The sequence below is a fragment of the Gobio gobio genome, assembly GCF_949357685.1.
Source record: "Gobio gobio genome assembly, chromosome: 2".
Lineage (NCBI taxonomy): Eukaryota > Metazoa > Chordata > Actinopteri > Cypriniformes > Gobionidae > Gobio > Gobio gobio.
The window spans coordinates 30956807-30984154 of record NC_137098.1 but is presented as its reverse complement, the minus strand read 5'-3'; the positions used below and the strand labels follow the sequence as shown (position 1 = coordinate 30984154).

The 27348-nt window shown below is 37.6% G+C and overlaps 1 protein-coding gene across 1 annotated transcript; it reads right to left on the bottom strand.

The window, feature by feature from the left end:
* Positions 1 to 40: 40 nt before the first annotated feature.
* Positions 41 to 27348, bottom strand: usp12b (ubiquitin specific peptidase 12b). Its single transcript, XM_079811216.1, has 9 exons — positions 27174 to 27348; positions 25645 to 25725; positions 24821 to 25034; positions 23547 to 23815; positions 22081 to 22157; positions 19779 to 19862; positions 18894 to 19091; positions 16480 to 16558; positions 41 to 2809 (listed from the first exon to the last, which is right to left on the bottom strand). The coding sequence occupies exons 1-9, from the start codon at positions 27219 to 27221 to the stop codon at positions 2708 to 2710; spliced, it is 1152 nt and encodes a 383-aa protein (XP_079667342.1). The 5' UTR covers positions 27222 to 27348; the 3' UTR covers positions 41 to 2707.

Below are 27348 nucleotides of genomic sequence, written 5' to 3'. Positions count from 1 at the left end.
CCCCTTGAGGCGTTTGATGTGTTTTTGTTTGTTTTTATTTGGGACAAGGTGATCCAGTCCCATCTTTCATCCACGCTGTTCACTCCACTCCAGAACCAGATTATTCAGCTGGTTTACAATTTTTTTTTTTTTTTTTTACATTGCTTTATCGAAAGTGCACTTTTTCTCAAACCCAGTATGGAATAAACATCATTACAAATTATATCGGAAGAGGTGGAATGAAACAACTAATGTTAGCATGATGTAGCATTAGACTGTGTTTGTCTAATGTTGTAATGCAGTTGCTGTCTGTCTGTCTTCTAATGCCAACACTCAGGGTGCTGTTACCATGATCAGTGCATTAACTGTTTCTATAACTAGTAACAACTTCTCAAGCTGGCAGCATTAATCTGATAATTCCAACATTATCACTCCTACATTTTTTTGTTTCAACCATCTCTCCACTTAACATACAACAGTCCTGGTGTCCAAATAAGGGACTAATTAGCAAATGTATAAAAATGGAAATGTCAAAGAAAAGTTAATATAACATTTATAATTACACATAAATAAATGTATGATATAAAAGAGCCAAAATAAAATAAACATTCCTTCCCCCGTAACTAGTAGATCAAAAGCCAATTTCAAAAATAAACTATCCAGTTAACTCAAGCCTTAATTCAAACATGATGATGACATCTACAAACACTCTCACAGAGCATGTGTAAGTGTGTAATTTACATGAAATGGCACCATATGTCAGTTTATTTCAACATATAGTTCAGTCTACTTAAGACACGCAATGCCAGCAGGTTAACTGACAAGCGAGAAGCTTAAACCTCTTTACAGACATTGTGATGTCTTGTTAATAAGACCTTTTGACATGCTTTATAACAATGTTAAGAGTTGTTATACCACGCATGCATTGATACCAAGTAGACTTTACAGGATGAATGGAATAATAATAATAATCAGCAGCAGCGTCAGTTATGACCCCTCACAGATTAAAGCAGATTTTTGTCAAACCAACAATCAAATAAAACCAGTGTAGTTTACAAAGGAAACCTGAAATGAAAAGAAAATACCACCTTTTCAACTTTAGTCACACGACAATTGTGCGTGTTAGAAACTTTCAAGAGACCTCAGCAAAACTGGAATATTTTACTGCAGTCCCTCGCCAGTATGTACTTTCCGCCTTACAAGTTTTAGGCTCAAATACCTAATCTTGCTGGATGTGCTTATTTTTGCCTATACAACTTGACTAATTGCAGGCTGGCCTAGTTGTCTCGTAAATATTTACTAGCTGAGAGCCAACTGGGAGAAGAAACTCATCCTCCAGGCTGAGCGACACCCACAAACAAGAAACAACCCTCAACCAACCTAACTATTACAGAGCCATCCGGGTCAAGTCACAGGTTAAAACTGACATTCACAGACAGACCTAAAACTGCACTTCAGCGTCGGCCTTGCTTCCCTTCCCTTCTAGGTCTATATTCAGTTAAAATGTTATTCATTAAGAGGGCAGAGGAGACGACAGAGATCTAGAGAAGTGTTATGAGATTAAACAGAATAGATGTGGCCAACTCAATCGGCCTAATGAACCAGAAGACTTTATAATGGAGTGCAGTCATATTATGTTTGAATCATCCAACATTTCTAACGGTTTAATGGCTAAACCGAATTATCCAAGTTCATTTCAGACAATCTCACAGTGTTAACAAAACATGACTGAATGGGCGCAGCTTTTGGTTTCAATACGATTTATGAGCTTCACCTTATATTCGGAATAATATCAAGCCCTATTTCTATCTCAATAGTGCGCTAACTGTAGTGTCACAGATGAAGCGTGCACTATATGACACAATCAAGCTGTACACTCGCTTGCGGCGCACAAGAACTGGCAGAATGTTTTACATTCACTGAATACTGAAAGAGCATTCTTAAGCCAAGCTACATCCTTTATACACGCGCTTCTCTGGCATCCACAATCCTCCCATCAATCCACAGGCCTGCCTTACAATAAGCCCTACATGAAATCACTTGTGAAGTTCTTGACACAAAAAAAAAAGAAAAGAAAAACAAATGCCCCTTCATGCTAATTTAAGCCCTGTCAGGTTTTTCCATTCAGGTTGAGCAGCTCTACTCTAATGACAACATGAGTTACTGGCTCTGGAAACGGCACATTTATAACTAGCTGGTTGACTTGGATGTAGCATAATGTGTCATGTTTGACACTGCAGATGAACATCTGAAGTGTGAACAATGTTGTGCGGCTTTTTTGCACTGGATCATGACACTATCACCCAGCGATGATGAATGTGAAACAGATGATCAAAATTAAACTTGTTAATGTGTGTGGTGAGGAAAACAAACAAACGTTTGTACAGTGTCTATTCTCAGGCCATCAAGATGCTCATTTCACATGTTTATATGTGCGTTTTTGTGTGTGCCGAGCAACACAAAGCAGGCGAGTGAGACGACAGCGAACCAGACGGGCGATTACTGTGCTGTGTCCAGGTCACTCTGGCATCAACTGCTCCTGTCTGGGGCCCCGTGCGATTGATGCTCCAGTGCAAAGCTCCACTGATAAGCCTGGATGAAAAGGGACTTGACTGAGACGGGATGGAGCAGAGGGCCGAGCCTTGTCAACAAAGCCCGGGCCCTCTATCTGCCTGATCCTGTCTCTCACAAATCACATCCTTCCATTCTGTCGGTCACTCCTGCTGGTTCAGTCTCTAGACTGATAGAAGAGTATATACCCTGACTCTGAGTTTTTGGAGATGTCCGATGTCAGACCATAGAATTCCTCAATCGCTTGGGCATCTATTTTCTGTGGGGACAAAAAAGGATTACTGAATACGAAGGAAAACATTTTTAATATTGCTGACTTAAAGAACTTGCTTGACGCATAAAAACAAACCTCATTGGTTCTCGCAGAATGCGCCACGCATTTCATAATCACGCTGGAAAGGTCATGTAGGCGGAAGTACCGATCCAGTGTAAACAAGTGTGGAGAAGGAGGGCCGTTCAAAAGTTGTTGCTATGTTGAATGACACGTATTTATGTCTTTGTGTCAGTTTATTGTTTAGACAATTCTAAACAATAAACTGACTCAAAGACATAAATATGGGTTGGTACCTCCGCCTACGTCACCCGTGACCTTTCCAATGTGATTATGTAACATGACGCATCGCAGAGCTAGTGCAACACCAGCATTTGTGGTTAAAAAGTGTTTACATTTTTATTTATTTTTAGAAAATGACCCGTATTCCCCAGTAGAGCCCTTTTAAGCCCATTCAAACTGCAATTTGGACCTTCAACCTGTCTAACTCCACTATATGCAGAAAAATCCTGGAATGTTTTCCTCTAAAACCTTACATTTCTTTTCCACTGAAGAAAGAAAGGCATAAACATCTTGGATGACATGGGGGTGAGTAAATTACCAGGAAAAATCTGTTGGTCATATAAAGAGATTGGGTCTCTTCAGACTGTAATTAACTCTTTCTCCGCCATTGACAAGTTCTCTCATCTTTCATGAGAAAACACTGCCCTGCCACTGATGAGTTTTTACAGCTTTCAGTGTTTTCACTGTTATAAGGTAGGGGGCGCTATTACGCATCTCCTGAACAAGAACAGTTTCTCCATATAAAAACACAGGAAAAAAAGAAGTAGAAACGAGCAATCTCATATGTAAGCAGATGCATATAAAAATAATGCGATCATCAACAATAAACAGCATATAAATATATAAATCCAAATTTGAAATGTTGACCCAGGAAGTGGTTAGGACTGTGCAAGCTTTGGGGGTGTTGATATTAGAGGTTGACCGATTCATCGGTTTTGCCGATTAATTGGCAATCAGTATGCCCCTCCCCCTATCCAAGATGGCAGCATGTCCGCGTTTGTGTGCGTTTGTGTGCAGCATGCTTTAGTTTTAGCTTGTCTTAATTTTATGTCAAAGATAATTTTATTTGTTTTATGTTTATCAACTTTTACCTATGGAGTTCGCCGCCTTATGTTAAGACAAGCCGGGGATTGTTTGCTGATCGTGTGTGGTTTTTTATCTCCAACAACGGAAGAGAAGAGCTGATCTGCCGATTGTGCTGCAAACGGAGGGAAGACGCCGATCCACTGGACTAAATGTATTAGGCTCTACTTCACTAAGGAAAGTGCTTATTTCATTAACGCTTGTGGCCTTGTCCATAAACTAGCGTTTTGAGAAATCGGTCTCTGTTTGTTGATCTGGCACTGATCCTTTTCTGTTTGTTTTGTTTTGATTTTCTCTCGGTGCGGGACGCGGTTTGATGTTAGCGTGGATCCCTCTTTCTTTCTACATCGTGGTGTCGGGCAGCGCTCTGTGAAAAGAGTTGGAGTACCACAAGTCTACACGTCAGCAAAGAAACCTTCATATTTTTATTTTGGCTGTTGGCTCAGTTGGACTTCGAAAGGACTATGCGGTTTGTTTCATCTAATTGTGCGGCTCTGGTGGCATTTCTGGCTGTGATACTCTACCAGGGAAACATCGGCCACAGGTATGACTCTGACTTTTCGTTACATAACGATATTTTCTCAACTTTAAAATGGACAAATTGGACAGGGATTGGTATATGTACAAACTTCAACGTTCTCTCGGACTGCCATTTGAAGTCACTACTTTCAAACTTTGTGTACGAGGATTCCATAGTTTCTGCTCATACAAATAAGGAGCCCAGCATCCCCAACTGTTCCACTTGTTTGAATCTTTCTGTTGGAAATGTAAGTGAAACAGTAAGGCGTCGGAGTTTCATAGTTCTTATGTTACTGATATCAGGAAATGTATTACCAAATCCTGGTCCTTTTAATGACACTTCTCTAACGTTCAAAGTTCCTGCTGATTTCAAATCTAGATCAGGACTAGGTTTTATTCATATGAATGTGAGAAGCCTGTTTCCTAAGTTGGACTTGGTGCGTATCTGGGCAAAAAACACCAGTGCTGATGTTATAGTGATATCCGAAACATGGCTTAAAAAAACAGTTTCAGATAACGCCATAGACATTGATGGTTATACCGTTTATAGGACTGATAGACCAAAAAGGGGAGGGGGGGTAGCAATTTATGTTAAGGACAGTTTTGAAGTTACTGTGTTGCTCTCTGAGTCAGTAGTTAAAAAGTATGAACTATTAGCTTTAAATCTTATCGTTACCAAGACCTTACATCTTACTGTAGTTGGTTGCTACAGACCCCCATCAGCTAGTACTGATGCCATTTCCTCTCTGATGCACTCGGTGACATCTTTGAACTACAAGGAGCTTGTTCTCCTCGGTGATTTCAATGTGAACTGGCTACAGTCAGTATCTGATTGTTTCAAAGCAATTTGTGACTCTTTAAATCTCTTTCAGCTAGTCGAGATACCTACTAGACCCAACTCGAAGGATTACAAAAAGTCCACATTAATTGATCTTATTTTCAGTAATTTGCCTCATAAGTACTCTTTGGCCTCTGTATTTGCTAATGATGTTAGTGATCACTGCGTCGTTGCTATAGTCAGAGATACCAAATTACCCAAGCACAAACCACGTATTATCACTAGACGATGTACACGGCACTTTAATGAACAAGCCTTTCTTTTTGATGTAGCACGCTATGATTGGGACAGGATTTTTCTTATTCCCGATGTTGAGTCTGCCTGGAATTACTTTTATAATGGATTCTTATCAATCATCAACAGGCATGCACCTTTTAAAAAATTCCGTGTTAAAGGTAGGGATAATCCCTGGTTTTCTGAAGCCCTTTCTGTCCAAATTCGTGAGCGGGATGTGGCTTGGGCAAAAGCTAGACAATCTGATGTTGGCTCCGATTGGATTCGTTTTAGGCAGCTCCGGAATAAATGCACAGTCGCTATTAGAAAAGCAAAGGCTGATTATTTTATTGAAAAAACCACTATTAACTCAAATAATCCCAAGAAATTCTGGCAGAATATAAAACTGATATCAGGTAGTAAAAACAAGTCTAGCTTTCCATCATGTATAAAAATGGATTCCACTAGCATATCAGATAAAGAACATATGCTCAATTGCTTTAATAAGCATTTTGTTGCCTCTGGGTTTCTATTTCAACCACTAAATCTTACAGGCTCTGATTCTGATTTTATTAATGCAGAAAGTCATCTAGAAAAGGAAGAGTTTAGATTTAAACAAATTAAGAGAACTGACGTTTATAAAGCACTTTGTCTGCTTGACATAAACAAATCTTCAGGTCCTGATTGTTTGGAGCCTTTGTATCTGAAACTAGCAGTAGATTATATTACATCTGCTTTAACTTATATTTTTAATCTTTCTTTAAATACTGGTGTTATTCCAGAAATCTGGAAATCAGCATTTGTTGTTCCTTTATTAAAAGGGGGGGATCCCACTATAATGAATAATTACAGACCAATCTCAAAGCTCTGCGTTTTATCAAAGATATTAGAAAGCCTCATTAGTGAACAGTTGACATGCTATTTGAATGCAAACAGGGTGTTGTCTATCAATCAATCTGGGTTTCGCAAAAAACATAGCACTACAACGGCTATTTTGAAAGTTTTAAATGATATTGTAGGGTCAATGGATAATGGTGAATTTTGTGCCTCGCTTTTTATTGATTTATCAAAGGCTTTCGATACAGTGGATCACGGAATCTTGCTGCACAGATTGAAGGTTGTTGGTTTATCAAGTCACGTTATTCCTTGGTTTAAAAATTATCTGAGTGGAAGAACCCAGTGTGTTCAAGCCGAAGGTAAAAAATCTGATTCATTGGAGATCTTCAAAGGTGTTCCCCAAGGATCGGTGCTGGGGCCCCTTTTATTCACCATTTATATAAATAGCCTTGATTATGACATTCAGGATGCCAACTTTCATTTTTATGCCGATGATTCTGTCGTGTATAGCAGTGCTTCCTCTGGACAGCAAGCCGTGTCTAAGCTTCAGTCAGCCTTTAATATTATTCAGTTAAGGCTTCACAGTTTAAAACTTGTTCTGAATACTGATAAAACCAAGTATATGTTATTTACCAAATCAAAAAAACTTGAAAATAATTCATTATCTCTTCAGACCTTTCAAGGTACAGTGATTGAATTAGTAAAAGAGTACAAATATCTAGGCATCATAGTTGATGATGCCCTATCTTTTAGTTCTCATATCACTCAACTGAAGAATAAACTGAAAATCAAGCTTGGGTTTTATTTCAGGAACAAGATTTGCTTCTCTTTTAATGTAAAAAAGAAATTAGTCTCTGCTACTTTCCTCCCTGTCCTTGATTATGGTGATGTTGTATATCAGTTTGCACCTTCTTATCTTCTTTCTTCCTTAGATGCCGTTTATCATGGTGCTCTAAGGTTTATATCAAATTGTAAATCTTCAACCCATCATTGCACCTTGTACCATAGAGTAGGTTGGCCTTCTCTGTCTACCAGAAGAAAAATGCACTGGTACTTAATTATTTACAAAGCCATCTTGGGGTTGTTGCCTTCTTATCTCTGTTGTTTTATGCAGCAGAAAATTATCAAGAATTATTCTCTTCGTTCGCAAAACTTTTATACTCTCTCTGTTCCTTTTACTCGAACTGAGTTAGGTAAGAAGTCTTTTATGTACGCAGCGCCGTTTGATTGGAATCTCCTCCAATCTAAATTAAAATTAGAAAATCTGCTGACTCTGGATCGTTTCAAATCAGTTATCCGGCAAATGGAAGTTGATCTAACATTATGCAACTGCTATTAAGTGTTTTTTAATCTGTTTGTGTGATGCTTATTTGTGATGGAACTGTATGTATTGCTGCACATTTTGGCCAGGACACTCCTGTGAAAGAGATTTTTAATCTCAGAGAGCTTTTTCTGGTTAAATAAAGGTTAAATAAAAAAAAAAAAAAAAATTGGCACCGATAGCTGATTGGTGGAACAATCAGTTATCGGCAAAAATCCACACCGATAGTTTTTCCGTGTTGCCATTCTTTGTGTTCTTCTCGAGGAATTTTCGGAGCCTGATGAAATCGATATAAATACGTGTTTAATACTGTAAAATACATGCAGGCACTGCCCTTACCGTCCAGAATAAAAGACAACATCCCAATCCCATTTAATGAACCTTTTTTTATCTCCTGGTAATTTTATTTTATTTTATTTCTAGTTCTTACTTTTTTAATAGCTTGTATTTTCTTTCTCATTTTTATGTAAAGCACTTAATTACCATATATGAAATTTGCCTTGCAATGAAGCTAAAAATATAAATAAATACATCATCATGTTGATATATATGCTGTATTTTTGTTTACGACAATCATGTCTTCTAATATCTTCAATTGTTGCGTATACTGAGCTGTTGTAAACATCTAAAGATCCATTTGTAAACATCTTCACTTGGACCCATTGTGAGAGCTGTCTCTTTAATACCGCGTGGTTTATACACATGTTGCTGCTGATTGGACTGACATTTTTGACACACCCACCAAACGAGATCAAACGCATCTCAAATCCGTTGCTCACCGTTGCACACTGTTTCCAGGAAACATGACGTTCAACCGGAAACCGTAGCAAAACGTTGCGCACCGGTTTGAGCTTTGAACGTGCCCCAGGTCTCACTGCGCAGACGCAGGTGACATCACTCTCTTCAAACCCCACTCGCGCGGCGTCTCCGGTGAGTGAACGGGTCCTTTGGCCGGCCAGTCGGGGTTCGTAAGCCCTATTCGGACGGTAATTGTTTGTCCTGCGGTCGTAAGGTGTCTTCATCATTTACAGGGGCTAGTCAGTGATTTTATTGTCGTCTTAATACAGAATATCAGTGTTTTTCTCCCACCACCCGTGTAAAAATCTCCGGCCGAATTACCTAACTGAATTACTGTTTGACAAACACCAAGGTCGTGGGGTGCCGTCTGAATCCACATCTCTGAGTTTTCAATCACTTCAGAATTCACGGTTTATATCCTTTTTGGCCACTGCAGAGCACCGTGCGGTTGTGCTTCGCTGTTATCTGGATGCATTTTAAAGATCTAGACTTTTATTACTGAAATATTGGTAAGTATTTACAAGAGCAAGATATTTCATCACCGCTCAAAGAAAGAAAGAAAAGCACGTAAACATTTGAAATGTGCCGTTATAACGGCAGCAATTATATATGTTAAAATAACCGCAGCATTATGAATACCTCATAAGCGAATAAGAGGCTATATTCACTTATTTCCACTCATTTCCATGTGGAATAAAATTACATCCTTTATTTTGAGATAAAATACAAGACAGAAAAACATTTTAACTATAATGTGGGTCTAATTTTATACATATTTAAATAATTAAATAATAATTTGGATATTATTTTCCTATTATTAAATTAAATATGCATTTATTCTTATTAAGACATTTGGAAAAACTTTTATTGAAGTGGAAAATAAAACAGGTGTTGTGGAAATAGATGGGGAAAAATGTGGCCACAAAAATCACAGGAAAAAACACCACAAACCTTAAGAGACATCTCAATGTTTTTATTTATTTTATTTAAATGTATGTGTGTATCCTTTTAACATGTTTAGTTGGTAAAATAAATATGTTGTAACTTCAAATCAGAGCGTCTTCCGTGTCTGGAATGGATGTATTCTTGAGTCTAAGGTAACAATAATATAATAAGATAACCTTGTTTGAAATGGGTTTGGCTAAAAGAAGATTTTGGTTTTGTCTATAATACGTACTTATACTACATTGACTGGGTTAAATAGAATTGCATTACTAAAAAGAGACTAAAATACAATTTGCATTGACTAAAACTTGACTAAAATGTCATCAGTTTTCGTCGACTAAAACTAGACGAAAATAGTCATAGATAATTCTGACTAAAATAAGACTAAAATGCTCAGACTTTTAGTCGACTAAAACTTGACTAGACTAAAAAGAGTATGACTATGACTAAAACTAATAAAAACTAAAATGACAGCTTGACACAAAGACTAGACTAAAACTAAAATGAAAACAGGCCGCCAAAAACAACACTACCAGTGAGGGTATGAAAAAAAAACTAACACTTTAGTTTAGGGTCCAATTCTCACTATTAACTAGTAGCTTATTAGTATGCATATTAGGATATTGGCTGTTTATTATTACTAATAAATCAAATATTAATGCCTTATTCTGCACGACCATATTGTACATCCCTTAATCATAACAATGTAGGCAGGTTTATAATCACTGAGATCCCAAATGCGAGGTAGTTAGGGGGGCTCGGGGACTTGCTCCCCTGAGAAAATTTTGATTTCCATGATCTACATATGTGCATTTTAAGATATTCTGAACGCCAAAAATTAGATAACAATAGCCTGAAAACCATGTCAGTGAGCCGATATGACTGATAAAGTTCTTCAGTGAAGACTAAACATATGTTTAATGGCTATTTATGTTTTTTAATCATTTGTTTTTTAATCCTTTTCATAATACATGTTAATTTACTGAAGGCTACCAGGAAAGGTAACTAAATTTATAAAATTAATTCACAATATGCACACATTCATTACTAATATTATGCCCTATACAGGCTGAAAAAAACTGAGCTTTTTTACTTACTGAAAGCTACAAATGGAATTATATTAATTTACAATATGCACACATTCATTACTATTATTCATTCCTACACATACTATGCCTAATCGGAAGAAAATGGCTTTGTTAATATTTCTTGTTTGTTAATTATATTATTTAAATGAAATTACATAAGCCTATTTCAATTCAAAATGGTGAAATTAGACAAAAGTTTATTCATTTGCCTGAATATATTTGTCATGTGTTTAACATTTTTGACCTAAATAAGCAGCTGTCAAATATGAAATAGTTTAGCTACATATCTCGCACTTGACGTTGAGTCTTGCAGCTAAAATTTGCGCTCAGCCTCATCAGATTCTGTGCGTACATAAAGCCCGCCTACTCTGATTTGATTGGTTTTCTCAAATATTTTGACATAGACGAGCGGTGACAGACCAATGAGAGCTCAGATCAACGCACACACCTCTGCTTCTGACGTGCGCTCTGTTCGCCGCCACAGCGGACTGAAGAACACGCTGATTAACGCAGATTAAAAGACGGGACGAAGCCGAAGCCTCCCACCTGTTTCATATGTTATAAAGGTTAATCACACATTTTTTTAGGGGGGCTGGGCGGAAGTTTAGGGGGGCTGAAGCCTCCATAAAATGGACCTAGTGACACCCATGGAGAACGGTCTGCTGGCATTATAGTACAAGAGCGGCCTCTAGAGGCGAAATAAACTCACTGACGCCTTGTGTTGTTTACATTAACACGTGAGGCTGCGCTGCACAGAGAGCGCTGACACATCAGATGTGTGTTTAAAACACCGACAGCTTAACAGTATGAATACAAAACACTACAGTACTTTTTTCCCCAAATCATTATAAAGTAATTAATTTATTGACTAGATGCTGCATTAGCAGGTAAAGAACAGCAGTGTGAATGTTTGTCGACGAGGCTGAGAGGACGCTAACATTAGCGCTACCTCAAGCAGGTAAAGCAATGTGATAAAAACACACGGAAGTCCGACCCAAATGTTGCATATATAAAACTAGCGACGTGAGAAAGCAAACTGTATCGTCATGCTGCCGACAGAAACATAAACAAAGCAGAAGTGCATCCGTCTATTATTATATAATCTCCTTCTAAAAAAGCAGACTGTTTGGATTTGTATGAAATGGTAACATTACAGTAAGATTCCATTTGTAACATTAAGGTTAATAAATGCTGTGGAAGTATTGTTCATTGTTATTATGTTAATTTCAACATTAAATGGAGTTTGAATTTGTAATTAATCTGTTAACCTTGGTTAATGCACTATGATCTAACATGAATGATCAAGGTACAATTGCATTGTTCATATTAATACATGCTGTAAAAATGTATTTTGCATAATGCGTATAGTTCATGTAAGCTAATTAGGGATGAAACGATTACCGGTTTCACGATAAACCACGATAACATTTTGTGACGGTTAGTAATATCGTATAAAATTTAATTATCAATAACACCGCGTGTGATTATCACGATTGTGAAAACTTGCGGTACATCTTGTCCAGTCAGCGTCAGTAGGTGCGTTTACATGGAGCACTGTAATCGGTTTAAAAGTCCAATCCGAATAAAAATACTCCATATAAACACCTCAATCAGAATAAAAATGGCCAAACCGAATGAAATTGTAATCGGTTTGAGAGGGGTGGGATAAACCTTTTCATGAACCGATCAAACGAAAAATTCCACCATGTAAACGATCTGATCTGATTACTTTGAGTAACGTCTTTCTGTGACGTGATATAGTACAGCGCGCGCTGCGCTCACACAAGGCTAATGTTGACAAGAGAGGAAAGTTCATTTTTCTGAGGTATTAAACTTTTTATTTCGTAACATGTTATGAACATGATGTTGGAATAATGACAGACATAGCCTGGCTACACCATCTTATCTTGACAGCGTTTGTATAGGCTTCAACTGCGCCTGACAGTAGTGACAGAATAATTAATTTTTCTGAGGTGATTCTTACACTTTACGACAAATAATAAATAGCTTTTATAAAACTGTACAAGTCCTGGTGGCCGTTGAGAGCTGCCATTTCAACGGGGAACGGTTTCTCGTCAGTTAAGTTAGCTATAAAAAAAAATTCAACAACTGCTTCAAATTGGTTAAGTAACATTACCCACAGTCTATTTTAATTAATTTTGTTAATATTTATACCTTTGTGATTATGGTATCTTTCCTTAATCATCTGAAACATATATGTTTAGTACTAATGATGCTGAGCACGTCTTGAATGCTTCATTCATGTTTCACCGTATATCCTATGTTTTTAATAATAATTTGAGTGCATTTTATTGTTAATTTTGTGTTTTTCAAAATAAATGAATTGAATTCATTTTTGATTCTGCATTCATCATTCACAGCTGTTGAAATAGCCATTGTATAGGACATAAATTAGGTTAAACTACTGCATGTCCGCCCACAGAAAAATAAATAAATATAAAAATTACCAACACAGAACTTTTGATCCACGATACGTAACAAATCTGAGGCGGCAGACAAACTGTGTGCGCATGTCACAAAATGATTCCTACTGAAAGTCAGCACATGTAAACACCAGATCGGTTTAGATAACGTCTCATGTAAACGATCTTTCAATCGGAATGATTTTAATCGGAATGAAAAAAAGTGCGCATGTAAACGTGGCTAGTGTGACGCAGCGCAGCGCTGTTTTTGAATGAGAAGAAATGGAAGAAGGCAGTGACAGCACTCTGGAGATTGTTCAGCCTCTAAAAGGACCAAATCTGAGGTGTGGTCATATTTTGGCTTTTACAAAAGTCCTGAGGGAAACTTAATCTAAGATGGTCACCTTGTCTGCAGAACATGCCAGAAGAAAGTCGCTGTAATAGAGGGAAACACTTCAAAACTACGAACGCAAGGCAAGTGGACTTTGACCTCAATACCAAAACTACGTCTGGGAAATAATAACGTGAAGCGAACGAACAAGTTCAGACAAGGCTAGGGTGACATTTAAGGGATAATATTCAGGGTTTGACATTAACAACCGCCATTTGCGGGTATAACGTTATTTCGGCTGCACACTAGTCACTCTGGCTGTTGAACTTAGTCTTCTCAAAAGCCGTCTGTTATAATCGCGTTGCGCATAATAACCACTCACACGTGTTTATATTGAGTTTATGAATGCAATGTCTCATAATCAGAGGCGTTCAGAGCGCGCGCCGCGCTCACTCGCTGAAATCTGCACTCAAAGCAGAGATAAACGTGCAATGTACGCAGGAGATTCACTCATCATACTGTGTTGGACTGTTTTTGTTCTATTTCAGCAGCGAAAATAGTTTTAAAACACAGCAGAACCACATCAGCGCATCTGATCTGACTGGCATAACGCAGGCGAATTTAGGGACCGTCTCTAAAGTTACACACAACATTAGTAACGTTATACACGTTTCTGACTTCAATAGCATTTGAAGAGAATGACAGTCATAAAACTGACTTTAAAGTGATCATTTAGGTGTCAGGTATGATTGCACACATTTTGATATTTAATAAAATAAATGTCAAATCATATGGAAATATGGATATGCATTATTTCACTAGGATACTGTATGGGCTCTAACACAAAACATGCTAGATTTAAATGCATCATTGCTGAACAGTGAACACTGATGAGAATATTGCTTGAGAATATATTTACAGAGATAATATTAGAGATTATATTTACGACAAATTATTATTTATGCATTATGCGTTGCTATTGACGACGGCCATTAAGGAAGGAAATCCCACAGAATCTAGCTTAAAAAAGTGCTTAGAGCTGCTTTAGTTATTTGTTGTTTGTTGAATTTCAAATATAAAACTTGTTGAAATTTTTTAAGTGTGTGAATCTGTTCTTTTTGAATACTTTCATCTCGTTTGAACAAAACCGTGATAATATTGATAACCGTGATAATTTGGGTCACTATAATCGTGATGTTAAATTTCCATACCGTTTCATCCCTAAAGCTAATACATCCTTGTTGCATAAGGACTTGCGTAGTGTAACCTATGAAATGTACATGCATGTTTCTAGGTTATAGGTAAAGAAACAAATTTGACCTGTAATATTTTAATGTTTAAATTATTTTCTGAATAATTTGTTCTGTTAGAACGTCTCATTTTAATATTCATATTTATATGTTTTTAAGTAAGCACATTTTCATGGATCATTATTCTCTTAATAAAGTTCAGCACTGTTTTACTAATGTTTTTTTAAATCCAGTATCCATTAAAAAAAAACCTATTGGTCGATTAATCGGTTATCGGCAAGTGCAGTCCAACCTAGTTATCGAAATCAGTAAAATCCACCATCGGTCGACCTCTAGTGGATACACTCAATCTACTTCATCATCATTTGTGTTTAGAAGATAAACGAAAGTATTTGGCGCAACATGAGTAAATGAATATTTCAACAACAAAAAAATGGATATTCTGTCAATTACTCACACTTATGCCATTCCAAACTTGCTTTTTTGCCTATACAATAGAAGTCCAAAAATGTCTTCTTTTGTGTTTTACAGAGGAAAAAGCCATACAGGTTTGGGATGACATCCCTTTAAAGGTGAAGAATGTGATATCTGCACAACTAACTGCACAGCACATAACTACATAATCTGTTTGACAACCACAGAAGGGTCAAACAAAACAACACTGGGTCAAGAAATCAACTGATATATTCTGTTTGGTGTCACTAGAAGTGCAGGAATGATACAGATTCACCTTTAAGTGTCTTCTGAAGCATATGCATCGCATTTGAACTGAAAATGTCCCACTCCAGAAAGCTCTCATGTCTCTCGTTCCAGATGTGCAATTGGGAAGACATTGGATAATGAAAAAAACAGCCTCTGCCTCCATTTAAAATTCCAGAGACTTAAACCTCTTTTATAAATACCCTCAAGTGGTGGTGTATGTTTTAACAACCACTTCATGTTCTGAGAAGCACCTGCGAGTTTGTGTTCACAACATGTGTGTAAATATTTGTCTGGGTTACCATGATGCAGAGTGGATATCACATCTGTGTTTTAAAATCAAATTGTTTTTTAGTATAAATGTGCATGCTGGTGGTGGAAAATCTGTTTTTAAGCCAGTAGTGTAGAGCAAACCTAATCATGTGTCATGAGGATGTAATGGAAAATATGGTATTGGGTCACAATAATATAACAATTTTTTTAGCATGTTTCAATACAAATTGCTCTAATTAACAAAAAGACACAAAGTTCCATTCCATATCAAGATTAGTCAAATGTTTTAAGCATCAAGTGAAACTTGCCAAATGAATGAAAGAGTCTTGGTCTAATTAACGCATTACTATTCCCATAAGAGTTCCCATCATTCAGAGAAAAGTATTTGGGTCAATGTGAGGACAACTCCAGACAAGTACTTGGTGAGGCATAAACATCAGCTGCACATCACCTTAATAGATGTGCTACTGTGCAGTGCTAGACATCCAGATACCTCAAGCTGCAATCATACAATTATCATCAGATACCACAAACTAAATGTGAAAATGAATAAAATAAGCAATGACAGCTGGAAGAAGAAACAAAGTTTGCTGAACTGAAACTGCTGCTTTAAGGTCTAGTTTTTTTTTAATTATTAGATACTTCCACTTTCTTTGTTCTTCTTAAAAAATGAAACAAAAGGACTATTCTAGGGTAAATGCAACTTGAGCTCTATCAAAAGCATTAGTTCAGAAAATTATTTCACCTCTCAGAAAACAAAGAACAAACGTGCACATGCATTGGAAGTCTATGGGGCAACTGTATTATTCAGTAAAATAATGTATGTATGACGTTTTTATTTTGAGCAAAACTAAGGGAAAAATCTAAATTATTTTATCCGGATACTGACAGTGATGTATCACTGGCATCAACGGATGAGTTAACCCAGAATATCACATTATTAATTTAAGTAGAGCAACAATTATACACTGACTTACCTCTACAATGTCATCATCAAACAGAAGCCAGAAGCCATGACTCTTCACTATAGTGATATAATGACCTCGATTTGGACCACTACAAAAAAGAAAGAAAGATATGATTAACAACAGAGAAATAGGGCTATCAATGGATTACATTTTTAATCGCGATTAATCGCACACTTGTCGTAAAATTAAGCATACGCCATTTCTCTCATTAAACACATTCATTTTGTCATCATTTGCTATATCCAGCAAAGCAAACAATCAGAAAACTGTATTTTCTGCAAGCTTCAAGGATCATTAAAGACTCCAAAAGGGCACCAAATATAAGGAGTCCATATAATTATATTAAACAATACATGTATACACACCTAAGCACCCATGAAAAAAAACATTACATAAAATAAATCGTTACAGAATTCACAGTGTACAATATGTGTACAGAGCAACAACAACGAGATTGTTTTCACTTTAGACAAGTCAAGCTGCGATACCGAACAGGACCAAACGGAGAAGCCAAAAACTCCTAAATCAACCGCTTTGACTGCATAAAGCAACGATTATTAAACACAACAATGTACACATGACAAATCATGACAAATGTGTGCAGAAACAACGCAAATGTACTGTGTCTGTACATGAATGCAGCGTGCGATCGGTGATCTGGAGCGCGCACACACACGGTTTGTTCTTTGTGCATCTCTCACGCGCTTACTGTACGACACCAAAATTGCGTTCTTCAGAAACAATCGCAGAATACGACAGAGCTCGTGTTTTAAAGCAAAGCACACACTGGAAACACCAAAACACAATGTGAGTCTCTATTCCCTCTGATATGTCTGGTGTAATCAGCCTGCCTGCCTTCTTTACATTAGCGCTGTTTTGGGCTGTTTGAATTAATTTGATTACTGGATAACTGAAAACTTTCCCAGAGTTTAACGGCTTTAAATGGCCTGATCACAAACAGAGAAGCAGAATCTGGTTAAAGAGTTAGAATGGAAATGTCCTCCTACCAGGGGTACAGGTGCTGTAGATGCTCAGTGTGATTGTGATAAACTTGCGACTTCTAAGATCATCTAACTGCATGACGAAAATTACATTAATGACGCAGCTTCACATACTTCTGTCATTTATTTGCATTAAATTATTTTAATGCGTTAAGGAATTTAAATGAATCACATGCATTAACCATAGACTGTAAAAAAATATGGACGTGTCTGTGACGTCACCCATAGCATTCTGAAGAGCAGTTTTGAAGTGTAAAGTAGGGACGAGCTGGCCGTTGCCTTCTTGTGGATAATAGAAAATGGGCAAAGAGACGGGACGTGGGTGGAGCTGAGGTGACGAGATGACTAAGATAAATGGCTAAGATAAATGGCTATCCACCTGTCACTCAAAGTGGCCACGACTTTAATTATGCAGAACTTTAAGGCTTTATATAAGGTAAACTAATGAGTTTACATAATATAAAGCCTTAAAAAAAATTCACCCCCCTCACAGTTGTCATGAAGGGCAAAATTAGCCGTATAGACCAAAACCACAATTTGTACCAGGCTGTAAACATGTTTTTTTTTGCTGTAAAGTTAGGCATTTTAACATGGGGCTCAATGAGATTCTGCTCCCTTCTGGAGGAATCCCAGTCGATGAATTGCAGTTTAAGTCACTTCCGTATTGGCTTCAAGAGAAACTGAGGGAGGTTGCCGCTTAGCGTTAACACCTTAACGGTTACAGCCCTACATACATGACCCTGGGCAAAATAGCTATTTTGAAGAATGTCGGTAACCAAACAATTGATGGACCCAAATGACTTCCATAGTATTTTTTTCCTATACTATGGAAGTCAATGGGGTCAATCAACTTTTTGGTTACCGAGATTCTTCAAAATATCTTCTTTTGAAGAAAGAAAGAAATTAATATAGGTTTGGAACAACTTGAGGGTGAGTAAATGATGACAGAATTTTCATTTTTGGGTGAACTATTCCCTTTAACTTTCACTTCTGCAATAATCTGCTGAGTGTCTTCTTTAAAAAGAGACCAACCTTAGCTCTGTATTTAAACATTCATGAATTTAAGTCCAGATCTATGCTCAAAGAGGGGGGGTGACAGTTACTGGTTAAGTGAAAGACCAGAATTTTTCTGTTGAGTAAGTGAGACTAAGTCATGATGCAACAGCAGTAGCAACTTTTCTTCCAAACATATTATCAGGTAAAATAAAATGTAGGGTTGGGATTTGGTTCTATCCATCAGTTGTTGATTGGACTGAATGCAAGCTTACGGTTGGTTGTAAGAAAGGGGTAGAGTTTAAGTGGACTAAATTACATAAAATTAAGTTATGGCATTTTGATAAAATGCTCTTAAATTAGTATAAAATCCTCAATCAAGATAACAAACATTGACAGGTTAAATTGATTGTGACATCAGAAACCTACCTCCCACAGTGCACCACTACAGCCACCAGGTCGTACAATCGTTCGGGGTTGGTAGCATCACCAGAGGTGTTAAAGAGCCTTAGCTCCAGAGGAAAAACTACACGATAGGAGAGCTTGGTGTAGCGATGAAGCTGGTCCATATACTTAAAGCGCTTTAAGTGCAGGGCAAGGATCATGGGTAATTTCTTAACCCGCATCCTGTAAGGAAAAGGAGAGACAGGATCGATTTTAACTTGAAATTCCATCTACATTCTCAGATTGCACTTTATTTGCCAACTTCCTGAGCAACTGTAATTGTTAAATGCTACTTTCAAAATTGCTAAATGCTCCTCTTTGTGCACAGAACCAGCACACTAAGGGCCAGATTTACTAACAGCTTGGAAAAAACTACAGTCAGGATTTATTAAAGACACACAGTCAGAATTAGCACTGAAAAGGTGTGGACACAGTTATTTTTGCAGCTGACATTTCAGACTCAATTTATGCGAGGAGAGGTGATTTACTAAGGTTTGCGCTCGCCAATTTACTGGTATTTGCTCCATTATTTAAAGGCAAAAAAGCATGTCTTAAAGACGCTAATTTGCGCTGCTCTTGGTAGATGGTGTTGGTCGTCATGGAAATGATCCGGCTGCGTCTGTTCTTTAATTTGCACGTTGTCCGTAGATCACACGTCAGTAGATATGGAATTGCGCTCTCACACTTATTTGCCGTTTAGTAAATCTGGCTATAATGATGATAATCAATGCATTCAGAAAGGAAGGAAATACGAAATAGACAGGAGTGGTACATAGCATCAGGGTTACATTGGTTGATGTGAATATCACAGCAAATGCAACTCAGGAACAAGAGTGATTTCAGCCACGTCAGTCTATTGCAACTACAAACCTTTTCTGGGCCTCCTGTTTACTTCTGCATTGTTCACAGTAGTACTTGTATTCACTACATAAGGTCTCTGTGTTGCTGAAACCCCTGTCAACGCAGAGACAACAAGTTATTCTTCCACATTTATGAACATTTAAAGGGCATATTGCAGGTTAGAGACTCCAGTGAGTCAATGTATAGAAAAATAATGTAGGAACTAGATTTTCTTTAAAATATACTTTAAAATACACTATTAAGGCTTTTGGAGTCGTTTTTGTGAGAAAATTTTACTTCCGCATCTAAAAATGCCAAAACCGGACGTGACATAACGAGAGGGAGTGCGGTGAATCTCAACGATAGGAAAACAATGGATCGCAATGACAGCTCGGACGCTGAGGACATTATAAATGTTTATTAATAATCATATGGCAGACCACAGCCATACAATTATGACACACAATTAGGGACAGACCAGGATTAGACAGAACAACGATTACAGGAGACAGATTGAGTATTTATGTGAGGAGAAACAGTCGAGAACAGCGGCAGGTGTCTCGGAGAGAGACCAGTGTTAGCTAGATAGAGACCAGTGTTAGCTAGATAGAGACCAGTGTTAGCTAGATAAAGCTAGCTAACGATATGATCACTGTGCTCAGATCACAACACTGTACTGATTATTCTCATGTATCAGGCAATAGCCAAGCTGATAACGTTGTCATCTAGTAAGTTATTGATTTACTTACCAATAACAGAAACTTATAGGCTTGACCGTCAGGAAAAGTCACACTCGTTAATATCCGTTCACACTAAACGTTATGTGATATAACGTTAGCGGTTTCTCATCACGACTGATTTGGTAACTTACAAGACTCACGACACGGTGCACAGTTCACGTTTTCTCCGAGCTACATCTCTGACGGATCCGGGACCGTCACATCTCCCGCCGGATGCGGGACCGTCACATCTCCCGCCGGCCGCCGAACCACAGACAGTAATGTTGTGTTATTGTGTTTATCCTTTATTCATTAATTCTGTATTATGGGTTTATTTCGTGCCGATTCACCGCTAGTGTGAGGATGTATATGACGTTATGAGTATGCATTTGAGTAAACTTGAATGTGCATACATGGCATGAATAAAATATCACATAATTCAGAACTTTTTTTCGAAAAAGTGTGAGACTGTATTCATTTGTGTTAATGTACATACTTTGTATTCATTAATGTTAACACGACGGCAAAGAAGCATCGCGTGTGGATGTTTATTCATCCTTAGGCAAGCTACACACGAGCCGCGCCGAGAGCACATGCTAGAAATAGAACTGATGCGACAAGCAAGAGTGTTGGAAGCGTTTCCAGGCAAAATAGAATAGGAAAAGCTGTTTGTCATTTTGACACGAATACATATTAATAAATGACATTTTTATGTGTGAAAGTCTCTAGGTTTTGACATAAATGCAGATATAATTGTAATTAAAAAAATTTATATAATATCAATTTTCAAATATTGCACCTGCCAATGCAGAACAAAATATTTTGTAGCATATTGCTGACGTTGTCTTTGCTGTATCAGTAGGCTATGTATTTATATAAATATTTATTTATACATTTTATGTTTAACATGAAGTATAGGCCTTCCTCTACGTCACCTAGCAGCAGCGACGACGCGTCAGACACGCTTCTGGTGTTCAAAGACACAAAAAACGCCACGCAGCTGAAACGCAACAGAAACGCCACGGAGCCAGTGTGTAGCCGGCCTTACATGAGTATAACAATGTTTGACTCCATCATATCGCCGGGATGATAATCCTCCGGTCTAAAGCACTATACACACCACCGTGTGTTTTGAAGCAGATGCGCGAAGGGAAGTCCCGTTTCTTCACCTGCACAAAACGCCACCATGCAGAATTCCTAACTTTTTTTTTTTTAGGAAACCTGTGGACTCGATGCCCTGACAGGCTGGATAATAATTTACCATGACAATGATAAATTGGAATAGAAAACCTACCGAAAATACACAGACTCTACTGAATACCAACCTATTCTGCACTGAGCCAACGCAGAGCTCGGCGAACCACTCCCTCTCGTGACGTAATATGACGCGATGTTGAAAAAAAAAACGCTTTTTCCAAGCGGCCAACGAAATGGCCACTTTATCTACTAAATTTTAACTCTTATGTCTTTTTAAAACATTTTAAATCCTGCACTACCTTTTCATATGGTATTTTCATACAAGGTTATATATTAATCTCGAAAAAAATTTAACCTGCAATATACCCTTTAGCAAAGAACTTGCACCACCTGGACTGTGAGGTTTGTAGCTTTACCTAAGACAGTGTGTGATGGAGGTATTCTGCTCCACGTCCACTGAGAGGTCGAGGAAGTCTTCATCTTTACTGCTCACCTGGGGCATAAGAGGACAGGATTACACATTTTACAATATAAGTGCACTTGTTGAAATTTGTACTTCTGTTTTCTTGTTGGATTGTCAGCACACACAGATTTCATCTCAACTGGGATGTGCATATTTTAAAATCAGCTAGTTAGTGGCTTGTCTGAACTAGTTGGTTGTGGAAGCCCTGGATAATTAGGCTGACGTGTTTCTAAGGGGGCTTTACATATTACATGTTGTTCTCTAATACAGCCAAGCCAAGTGATTTTCCACCAAAATAAGAGCTTGATGGTTTAACATTTGAAAGACAGCCATAAATATTAGTATTGTAATTTTACAGATGTACTGCAAAATAAAAATATTTTTCTTAATTTCATTAAAAAAAAAAATAAATAAATAAATAAATAAATAAATAAATATATATATAATATATATATATATATATAACACCAGTAATATTTTGTATTTATTTATGTTTAATATTTTATTATATAAAAATAATAGTAATAATAATAATAATTAAGACATATTAATATATAAAAAGCATATATATAATCAAGCATAAAAACGTTTTTTTTTTTTTTAATTGCAATCACAATTTTTAATCAGAAAAAAACATCAACCATTAGAGTGTTGCAATTATTTTTAAGATGCATTGCAATGCTTCTGAATGATTCTGCATGGATGCATAAAAACAAAAGAATATTTTTTTGATGTCATTAAATAGGCCTATCATACATATTAATGTACTGTCTAATTGTAAATAAAGTACTCTTATTATAAGCTATATTAATAAAAAAAAAGTTATGCATGTCATTCATAGGTAAAGCACTTGTATCTGATGTTTTGGCTTCCCCAAAAAGAACATGAATGCAAAAAGTGTGGGACGTGCTTGATGTTAAACAGAGTTAATAAGGGCAAAAGGCGACAACAACAAAAAAAATCTCAAAATTGATACACACCCGAAGCGCACGCACAGAAAGATGCCTCTCTCAAATAGCATGCAATCCTAAATTGAGTTCTCTTTAGCAGCTTACTGCTCTTTAACAGTCAGATACACAAAAATATCTGTCTTGATGAGAATTCACGTAAACATAGTCGGTTATGTCTTAAGTGAACACACCTAGTTGTTTTTTTTGTGGGGGTTAAATGATGTTTCTGATGTGTAACATTTTATAAATTTCTACATCTCAGATTTGCTAGAAGAGTTATCAGCATATTCCACAATCCAAACATTTATCAGAGTTCTTTTTTTTCCCATGACACACTGTTGAAAACTGTCCTCCCATCACACCCATACAATCTCCCAGACACCGATTAGTCAAAGTCAAAGAGCCAATAACATGGTCACAATAACTCACTTAAGGGTGTCTATGACTCACTCCACCTCCTCTGACTCACCGCTTCACAGTTCAGGCACCGTGTCTCATTGGTCAGTGTGCCTTGGAAGATCTCATGCACCCAGGTCTGCTGGGTCTTTTCCTCCGCTTCACCCTCTCCTGTGCTGCTACCACTTCCACCTCCTCCACTTCCGCTCCCACCATTCTGTACTACCTTTCCATTCTGCTGTCTCTCCTGGCCCTTCTCCTCCTGTAGCAGGTCTGCAATGGTGTTGAGCAAGTAGTTGAGGAATTCGTGTGCATCTTGCTGCATGTAGTTGTCAAACAGCTCTGTAGGGAGAGTAGAAGGAAGTGTTGACAACATTAAGTAGTTGCAAGTCAATAAATGTTTTCTTTGCTGGCTGCATATTGGATGACCAGAGTAGTGCAGTTAATGACGAATGACTTATTAACTGGTTCGTTATTGCTGTAATCCATCAGAGCAGCATATATCGTAATATCACACTCACTTATTGAAGAACAAATCATCCCAACTCCACATCTGCTATGAAACTGACCAGTTGTTAATTCGAGAGACATTCACATCAGAGCTAATAAATGGTATTGTTATTCTAGTTATAAAATAAATGGTAGGCAACACTGAATACATGCAAATATATTTAATTGTACAGTACCATTCAAAAGTTTGGGGTCAGCACAACCCCCATTTTTTAATATTTCTGAAGTCTCTTGCTCACCAAGGCGGAACAAACAGTACAAACAGTGATATTGTGAAATATTATTACAATTTAAAAGAACTGTTTTCTATTTTGTAGAATAGATTCTACATCCTGTAATGACAAAGCATCCTTACTCCAGTCTTTAGTGTGACATGATCCTTCAGAAATCATTCTAATATGCTGATTTTGTGCTCAAGAAACGTTTCTTATTATTATCAATGTTTAAAAATGATTGTGCTGCTTAACATTGTTCGTGGAAACCCTGATATGGACACCATTTATTTAATATAGATAACATTATAAATGTCTTTACTGTCACTTTAGATACATTTTTAATGCGTCCTTGAGAAATCAAAGTATTAATTTCTCTCTTTCTTTTTGAAATCTTACTGCCTTACTGATCCAACGTCTTGGATCCTGGATCCTACATTCAAAAAGTTTACAAACATATCAGGCCATGCATAATATCTGTATAGCAACATCTTTCCATATCATTTGACAGATCTCTGGTCACCTGCATTACATTCATCACCACTATCCCACATCAACAACCCCTCTCTTGACAGTCAGTCAGTCAGTCAAATCCCTTACTGTAGGACCCGTGATCTTTTCTCACCATTTTCCTTCCTCAGTCTGGAGATGAACTTCTTTGGTGGAATGACTCCCACTTTCTTCTTCTGAGTTGCGATGCTGTTGAACAGGTCAGCCAGGCAGGTGAGCAGGCTCTCTTTACGCCGAGGCTGGATCTTATAGGCCAGCACTTTCTCCCGGAAGGGCCGGCAGAAGTACAGTGCCTGCAGCACTGAGTTGCAGTAGCAGGTGTTGCCAAACTGAGCGACCAGATTGTGATTGGACAAAGAACAAATCAAAGAGTGATGAAGGACATGTGATGACATACATGCACATATACCCGTGTCAAATCTCCAATTAATGTCTCTGACAATGAACGCAAACCTGTGCTGGAACAAAATTTGAACTGAACTGAGCTGGATAATGAAACTAATATTGCAACATTGACACTGTTCTTGAACTATAATTGAAATAACGTTGAACTTAACGGAGCTGAATAATGTCATTAACTTTGGAACATTGACACTGAAATAAATTAAGAACATTGGACTTGAACTGAGCTGAATGTTAACTAATATATTTTAGAAAATGTCCCATTGTCCATTGTTTTTCCTGTTTTATTATTGTGAAGCAGCTTTAAAACAATCTGCATTGTACAAAGTGCTATATGAATAAATGTGACTTGACCTGGAGATAAAAAAAAAATTTCTTGCTGCCTTTAATGCACGCTTGCCAAATCTGCCATTAAGTGATGGCAAAAGCACATTACATTTAAAAAAAATCCAGGTACTTCACAATGTAAAAGTAATATGGCAAAATCATCTTCTATTAATAGCACATTCACTGACAAAGACAACAATGCAAACTTACATTGACCAGTCCAAAGTAGTGTTCATTAACAGGGAACTGTTCCGGTCCAATCTCCTTTTCCAAAGCAGAGGCATTGGCGCCCTATCGAGAAAAGCCACAATGGTTATCTTTGCAGTTTGCTCATGGGGTCTCAATAATACAAGTGAACAGGAACACTCTGCACCTATTCGAGACCTATTCGAGACTAACAGGAACATCCTGTTTGTGGAGTGTGATGCCAGGCTTGGCAACAAGATGCAGTTTATAGGCAAGTGAACCCACTCAGTGTCACCAGGGGAGAACATCAAGGCAGAGCTGTAAGTGCTGTCAGTATCTGAGGTGTAATGAATGAGTTCTCAGATGTTTTAAGGCCTAGGCCAGTGGTTCTCAACCTTTTTGACTTGAAGACGCCCTTTGTTCAACTCATTATTCGAAGACCCCCTTCCTTATACATAGGCTGATATATTTTGCTGTAATTAAGTTAAAACTTCTTTATTAACACAAACTGGGGTGGAGGGGATGGCATCTTAATTTTGTGTCTTACTTTTAGCATTTTATTTTGATTATTTTGATAAGAATTAATTCATTAAAATACTCTCATCTTTTGAAGTATGCCATTTCCAGGAGGATCTGATTCATGACTTAGGTAACGTTAATCGGTGCGAATAGACAACTACATATGTATCAACCCAAGAATTGATGACCTTGGTCCTAAGCCAAATAAATTTCACTCAATTTATGTAACGCCTACATACTGGCACCCAGAGGTGGCTAAGCTAAATCAACAAGTAAAGCTATGCGTCTTATCTCAATAACTGATTATCAGTAACTGCTGGTAAATAAGGAAGTTGCCACATAAATAGCTGCTATTTAAAGCCTGTATTGATTGATATGGACTAGCAAACCCCCGAGTAGCTACCCGCATAATAACATTTTCATTTCTAACAATATTGTGTACACAGCATTGCAATTACACTAACTTTCACGTTCTTTGTATGTTACTGTTTGTATTCTCACTTTCTCGCGTAACAGTTTAAGAAAACGCTTTCAGCACGAGTTCATTGAATCAGCTTTCAGTTGTGTCCTTCAAATAATGTTACAACACAACAACAACAGCAGGAACTGTAGTCTCATGTATGACCTCGCCTGTACGACCTTAACTCTTTACAAAACGCTTGTAAACACATTGAAAAGCGTCCACATGACTAATATTATCTGATGGTAAATAAAGCTGAGCCGCCCGGCTAATCAAACATGGTCATTATGTGTGTCGCTCGCTACTACGCTAGGCTATACATATAACCCTTGAGCAGAACATCAAATTATCTGACAAAAAAATCATTAAAAGTCCGTTTAACCACATCTCCAAACTTCTAGTGCATCTATAAACACAGACAGAGAGGTGTGCAAACTTTTTGTGGCTGTGCTGCCATGTCATGACACGGTTGTTTATCTGTTAGCTGTTGAGCTAGCTCTGTTAGCAGGCTAATCCAAACACAGGTTAGACGCAGTGGACGGGACAACACTCACTTATGAGAGGAAAAACTCACCATCGTACAAATCGAGGCGATCTTTCGGACTGTCATCAGTATTTCCATCCGTATGCCGCCATATTGGACCGAACCCCTATTTAAAACTGTGACAGCCGCACAGGCTGAAGTTCCGGTGAATCCTTCAGAGTCGGTCCAGCTCGTAGCGGAATGAGGGAGTGTCGCCTGCCTCGCG

What these genes read in the sequence shown, in the direction of transcription:
- usp12b (XM_079811216.1), bottom strand. Translation starts at nt 27,221, where the DNA reads ATGGAAATACTGATGACAGTCCGAAAGATCGCCTCGATTTGTACGATG. An exon ending in CAGACTGAGGAAGGAAAATG is followed by an intron (nt 23,816 to 24,820) that starts GTGAGAAAAGAT and finishes CTCTCCCTACAG; the next exon opens with AGCTGTTTGACAACTACATG. An exon ending in AAACAGGAGGCCCAGAAAAG is followed by an intron (nt 19,092 to 19,778) that starts GTTTGTAGTTGC and finishes TTTTCCTTACAG; the next exon opens with GATGCGGGTTAAGAAATTAC.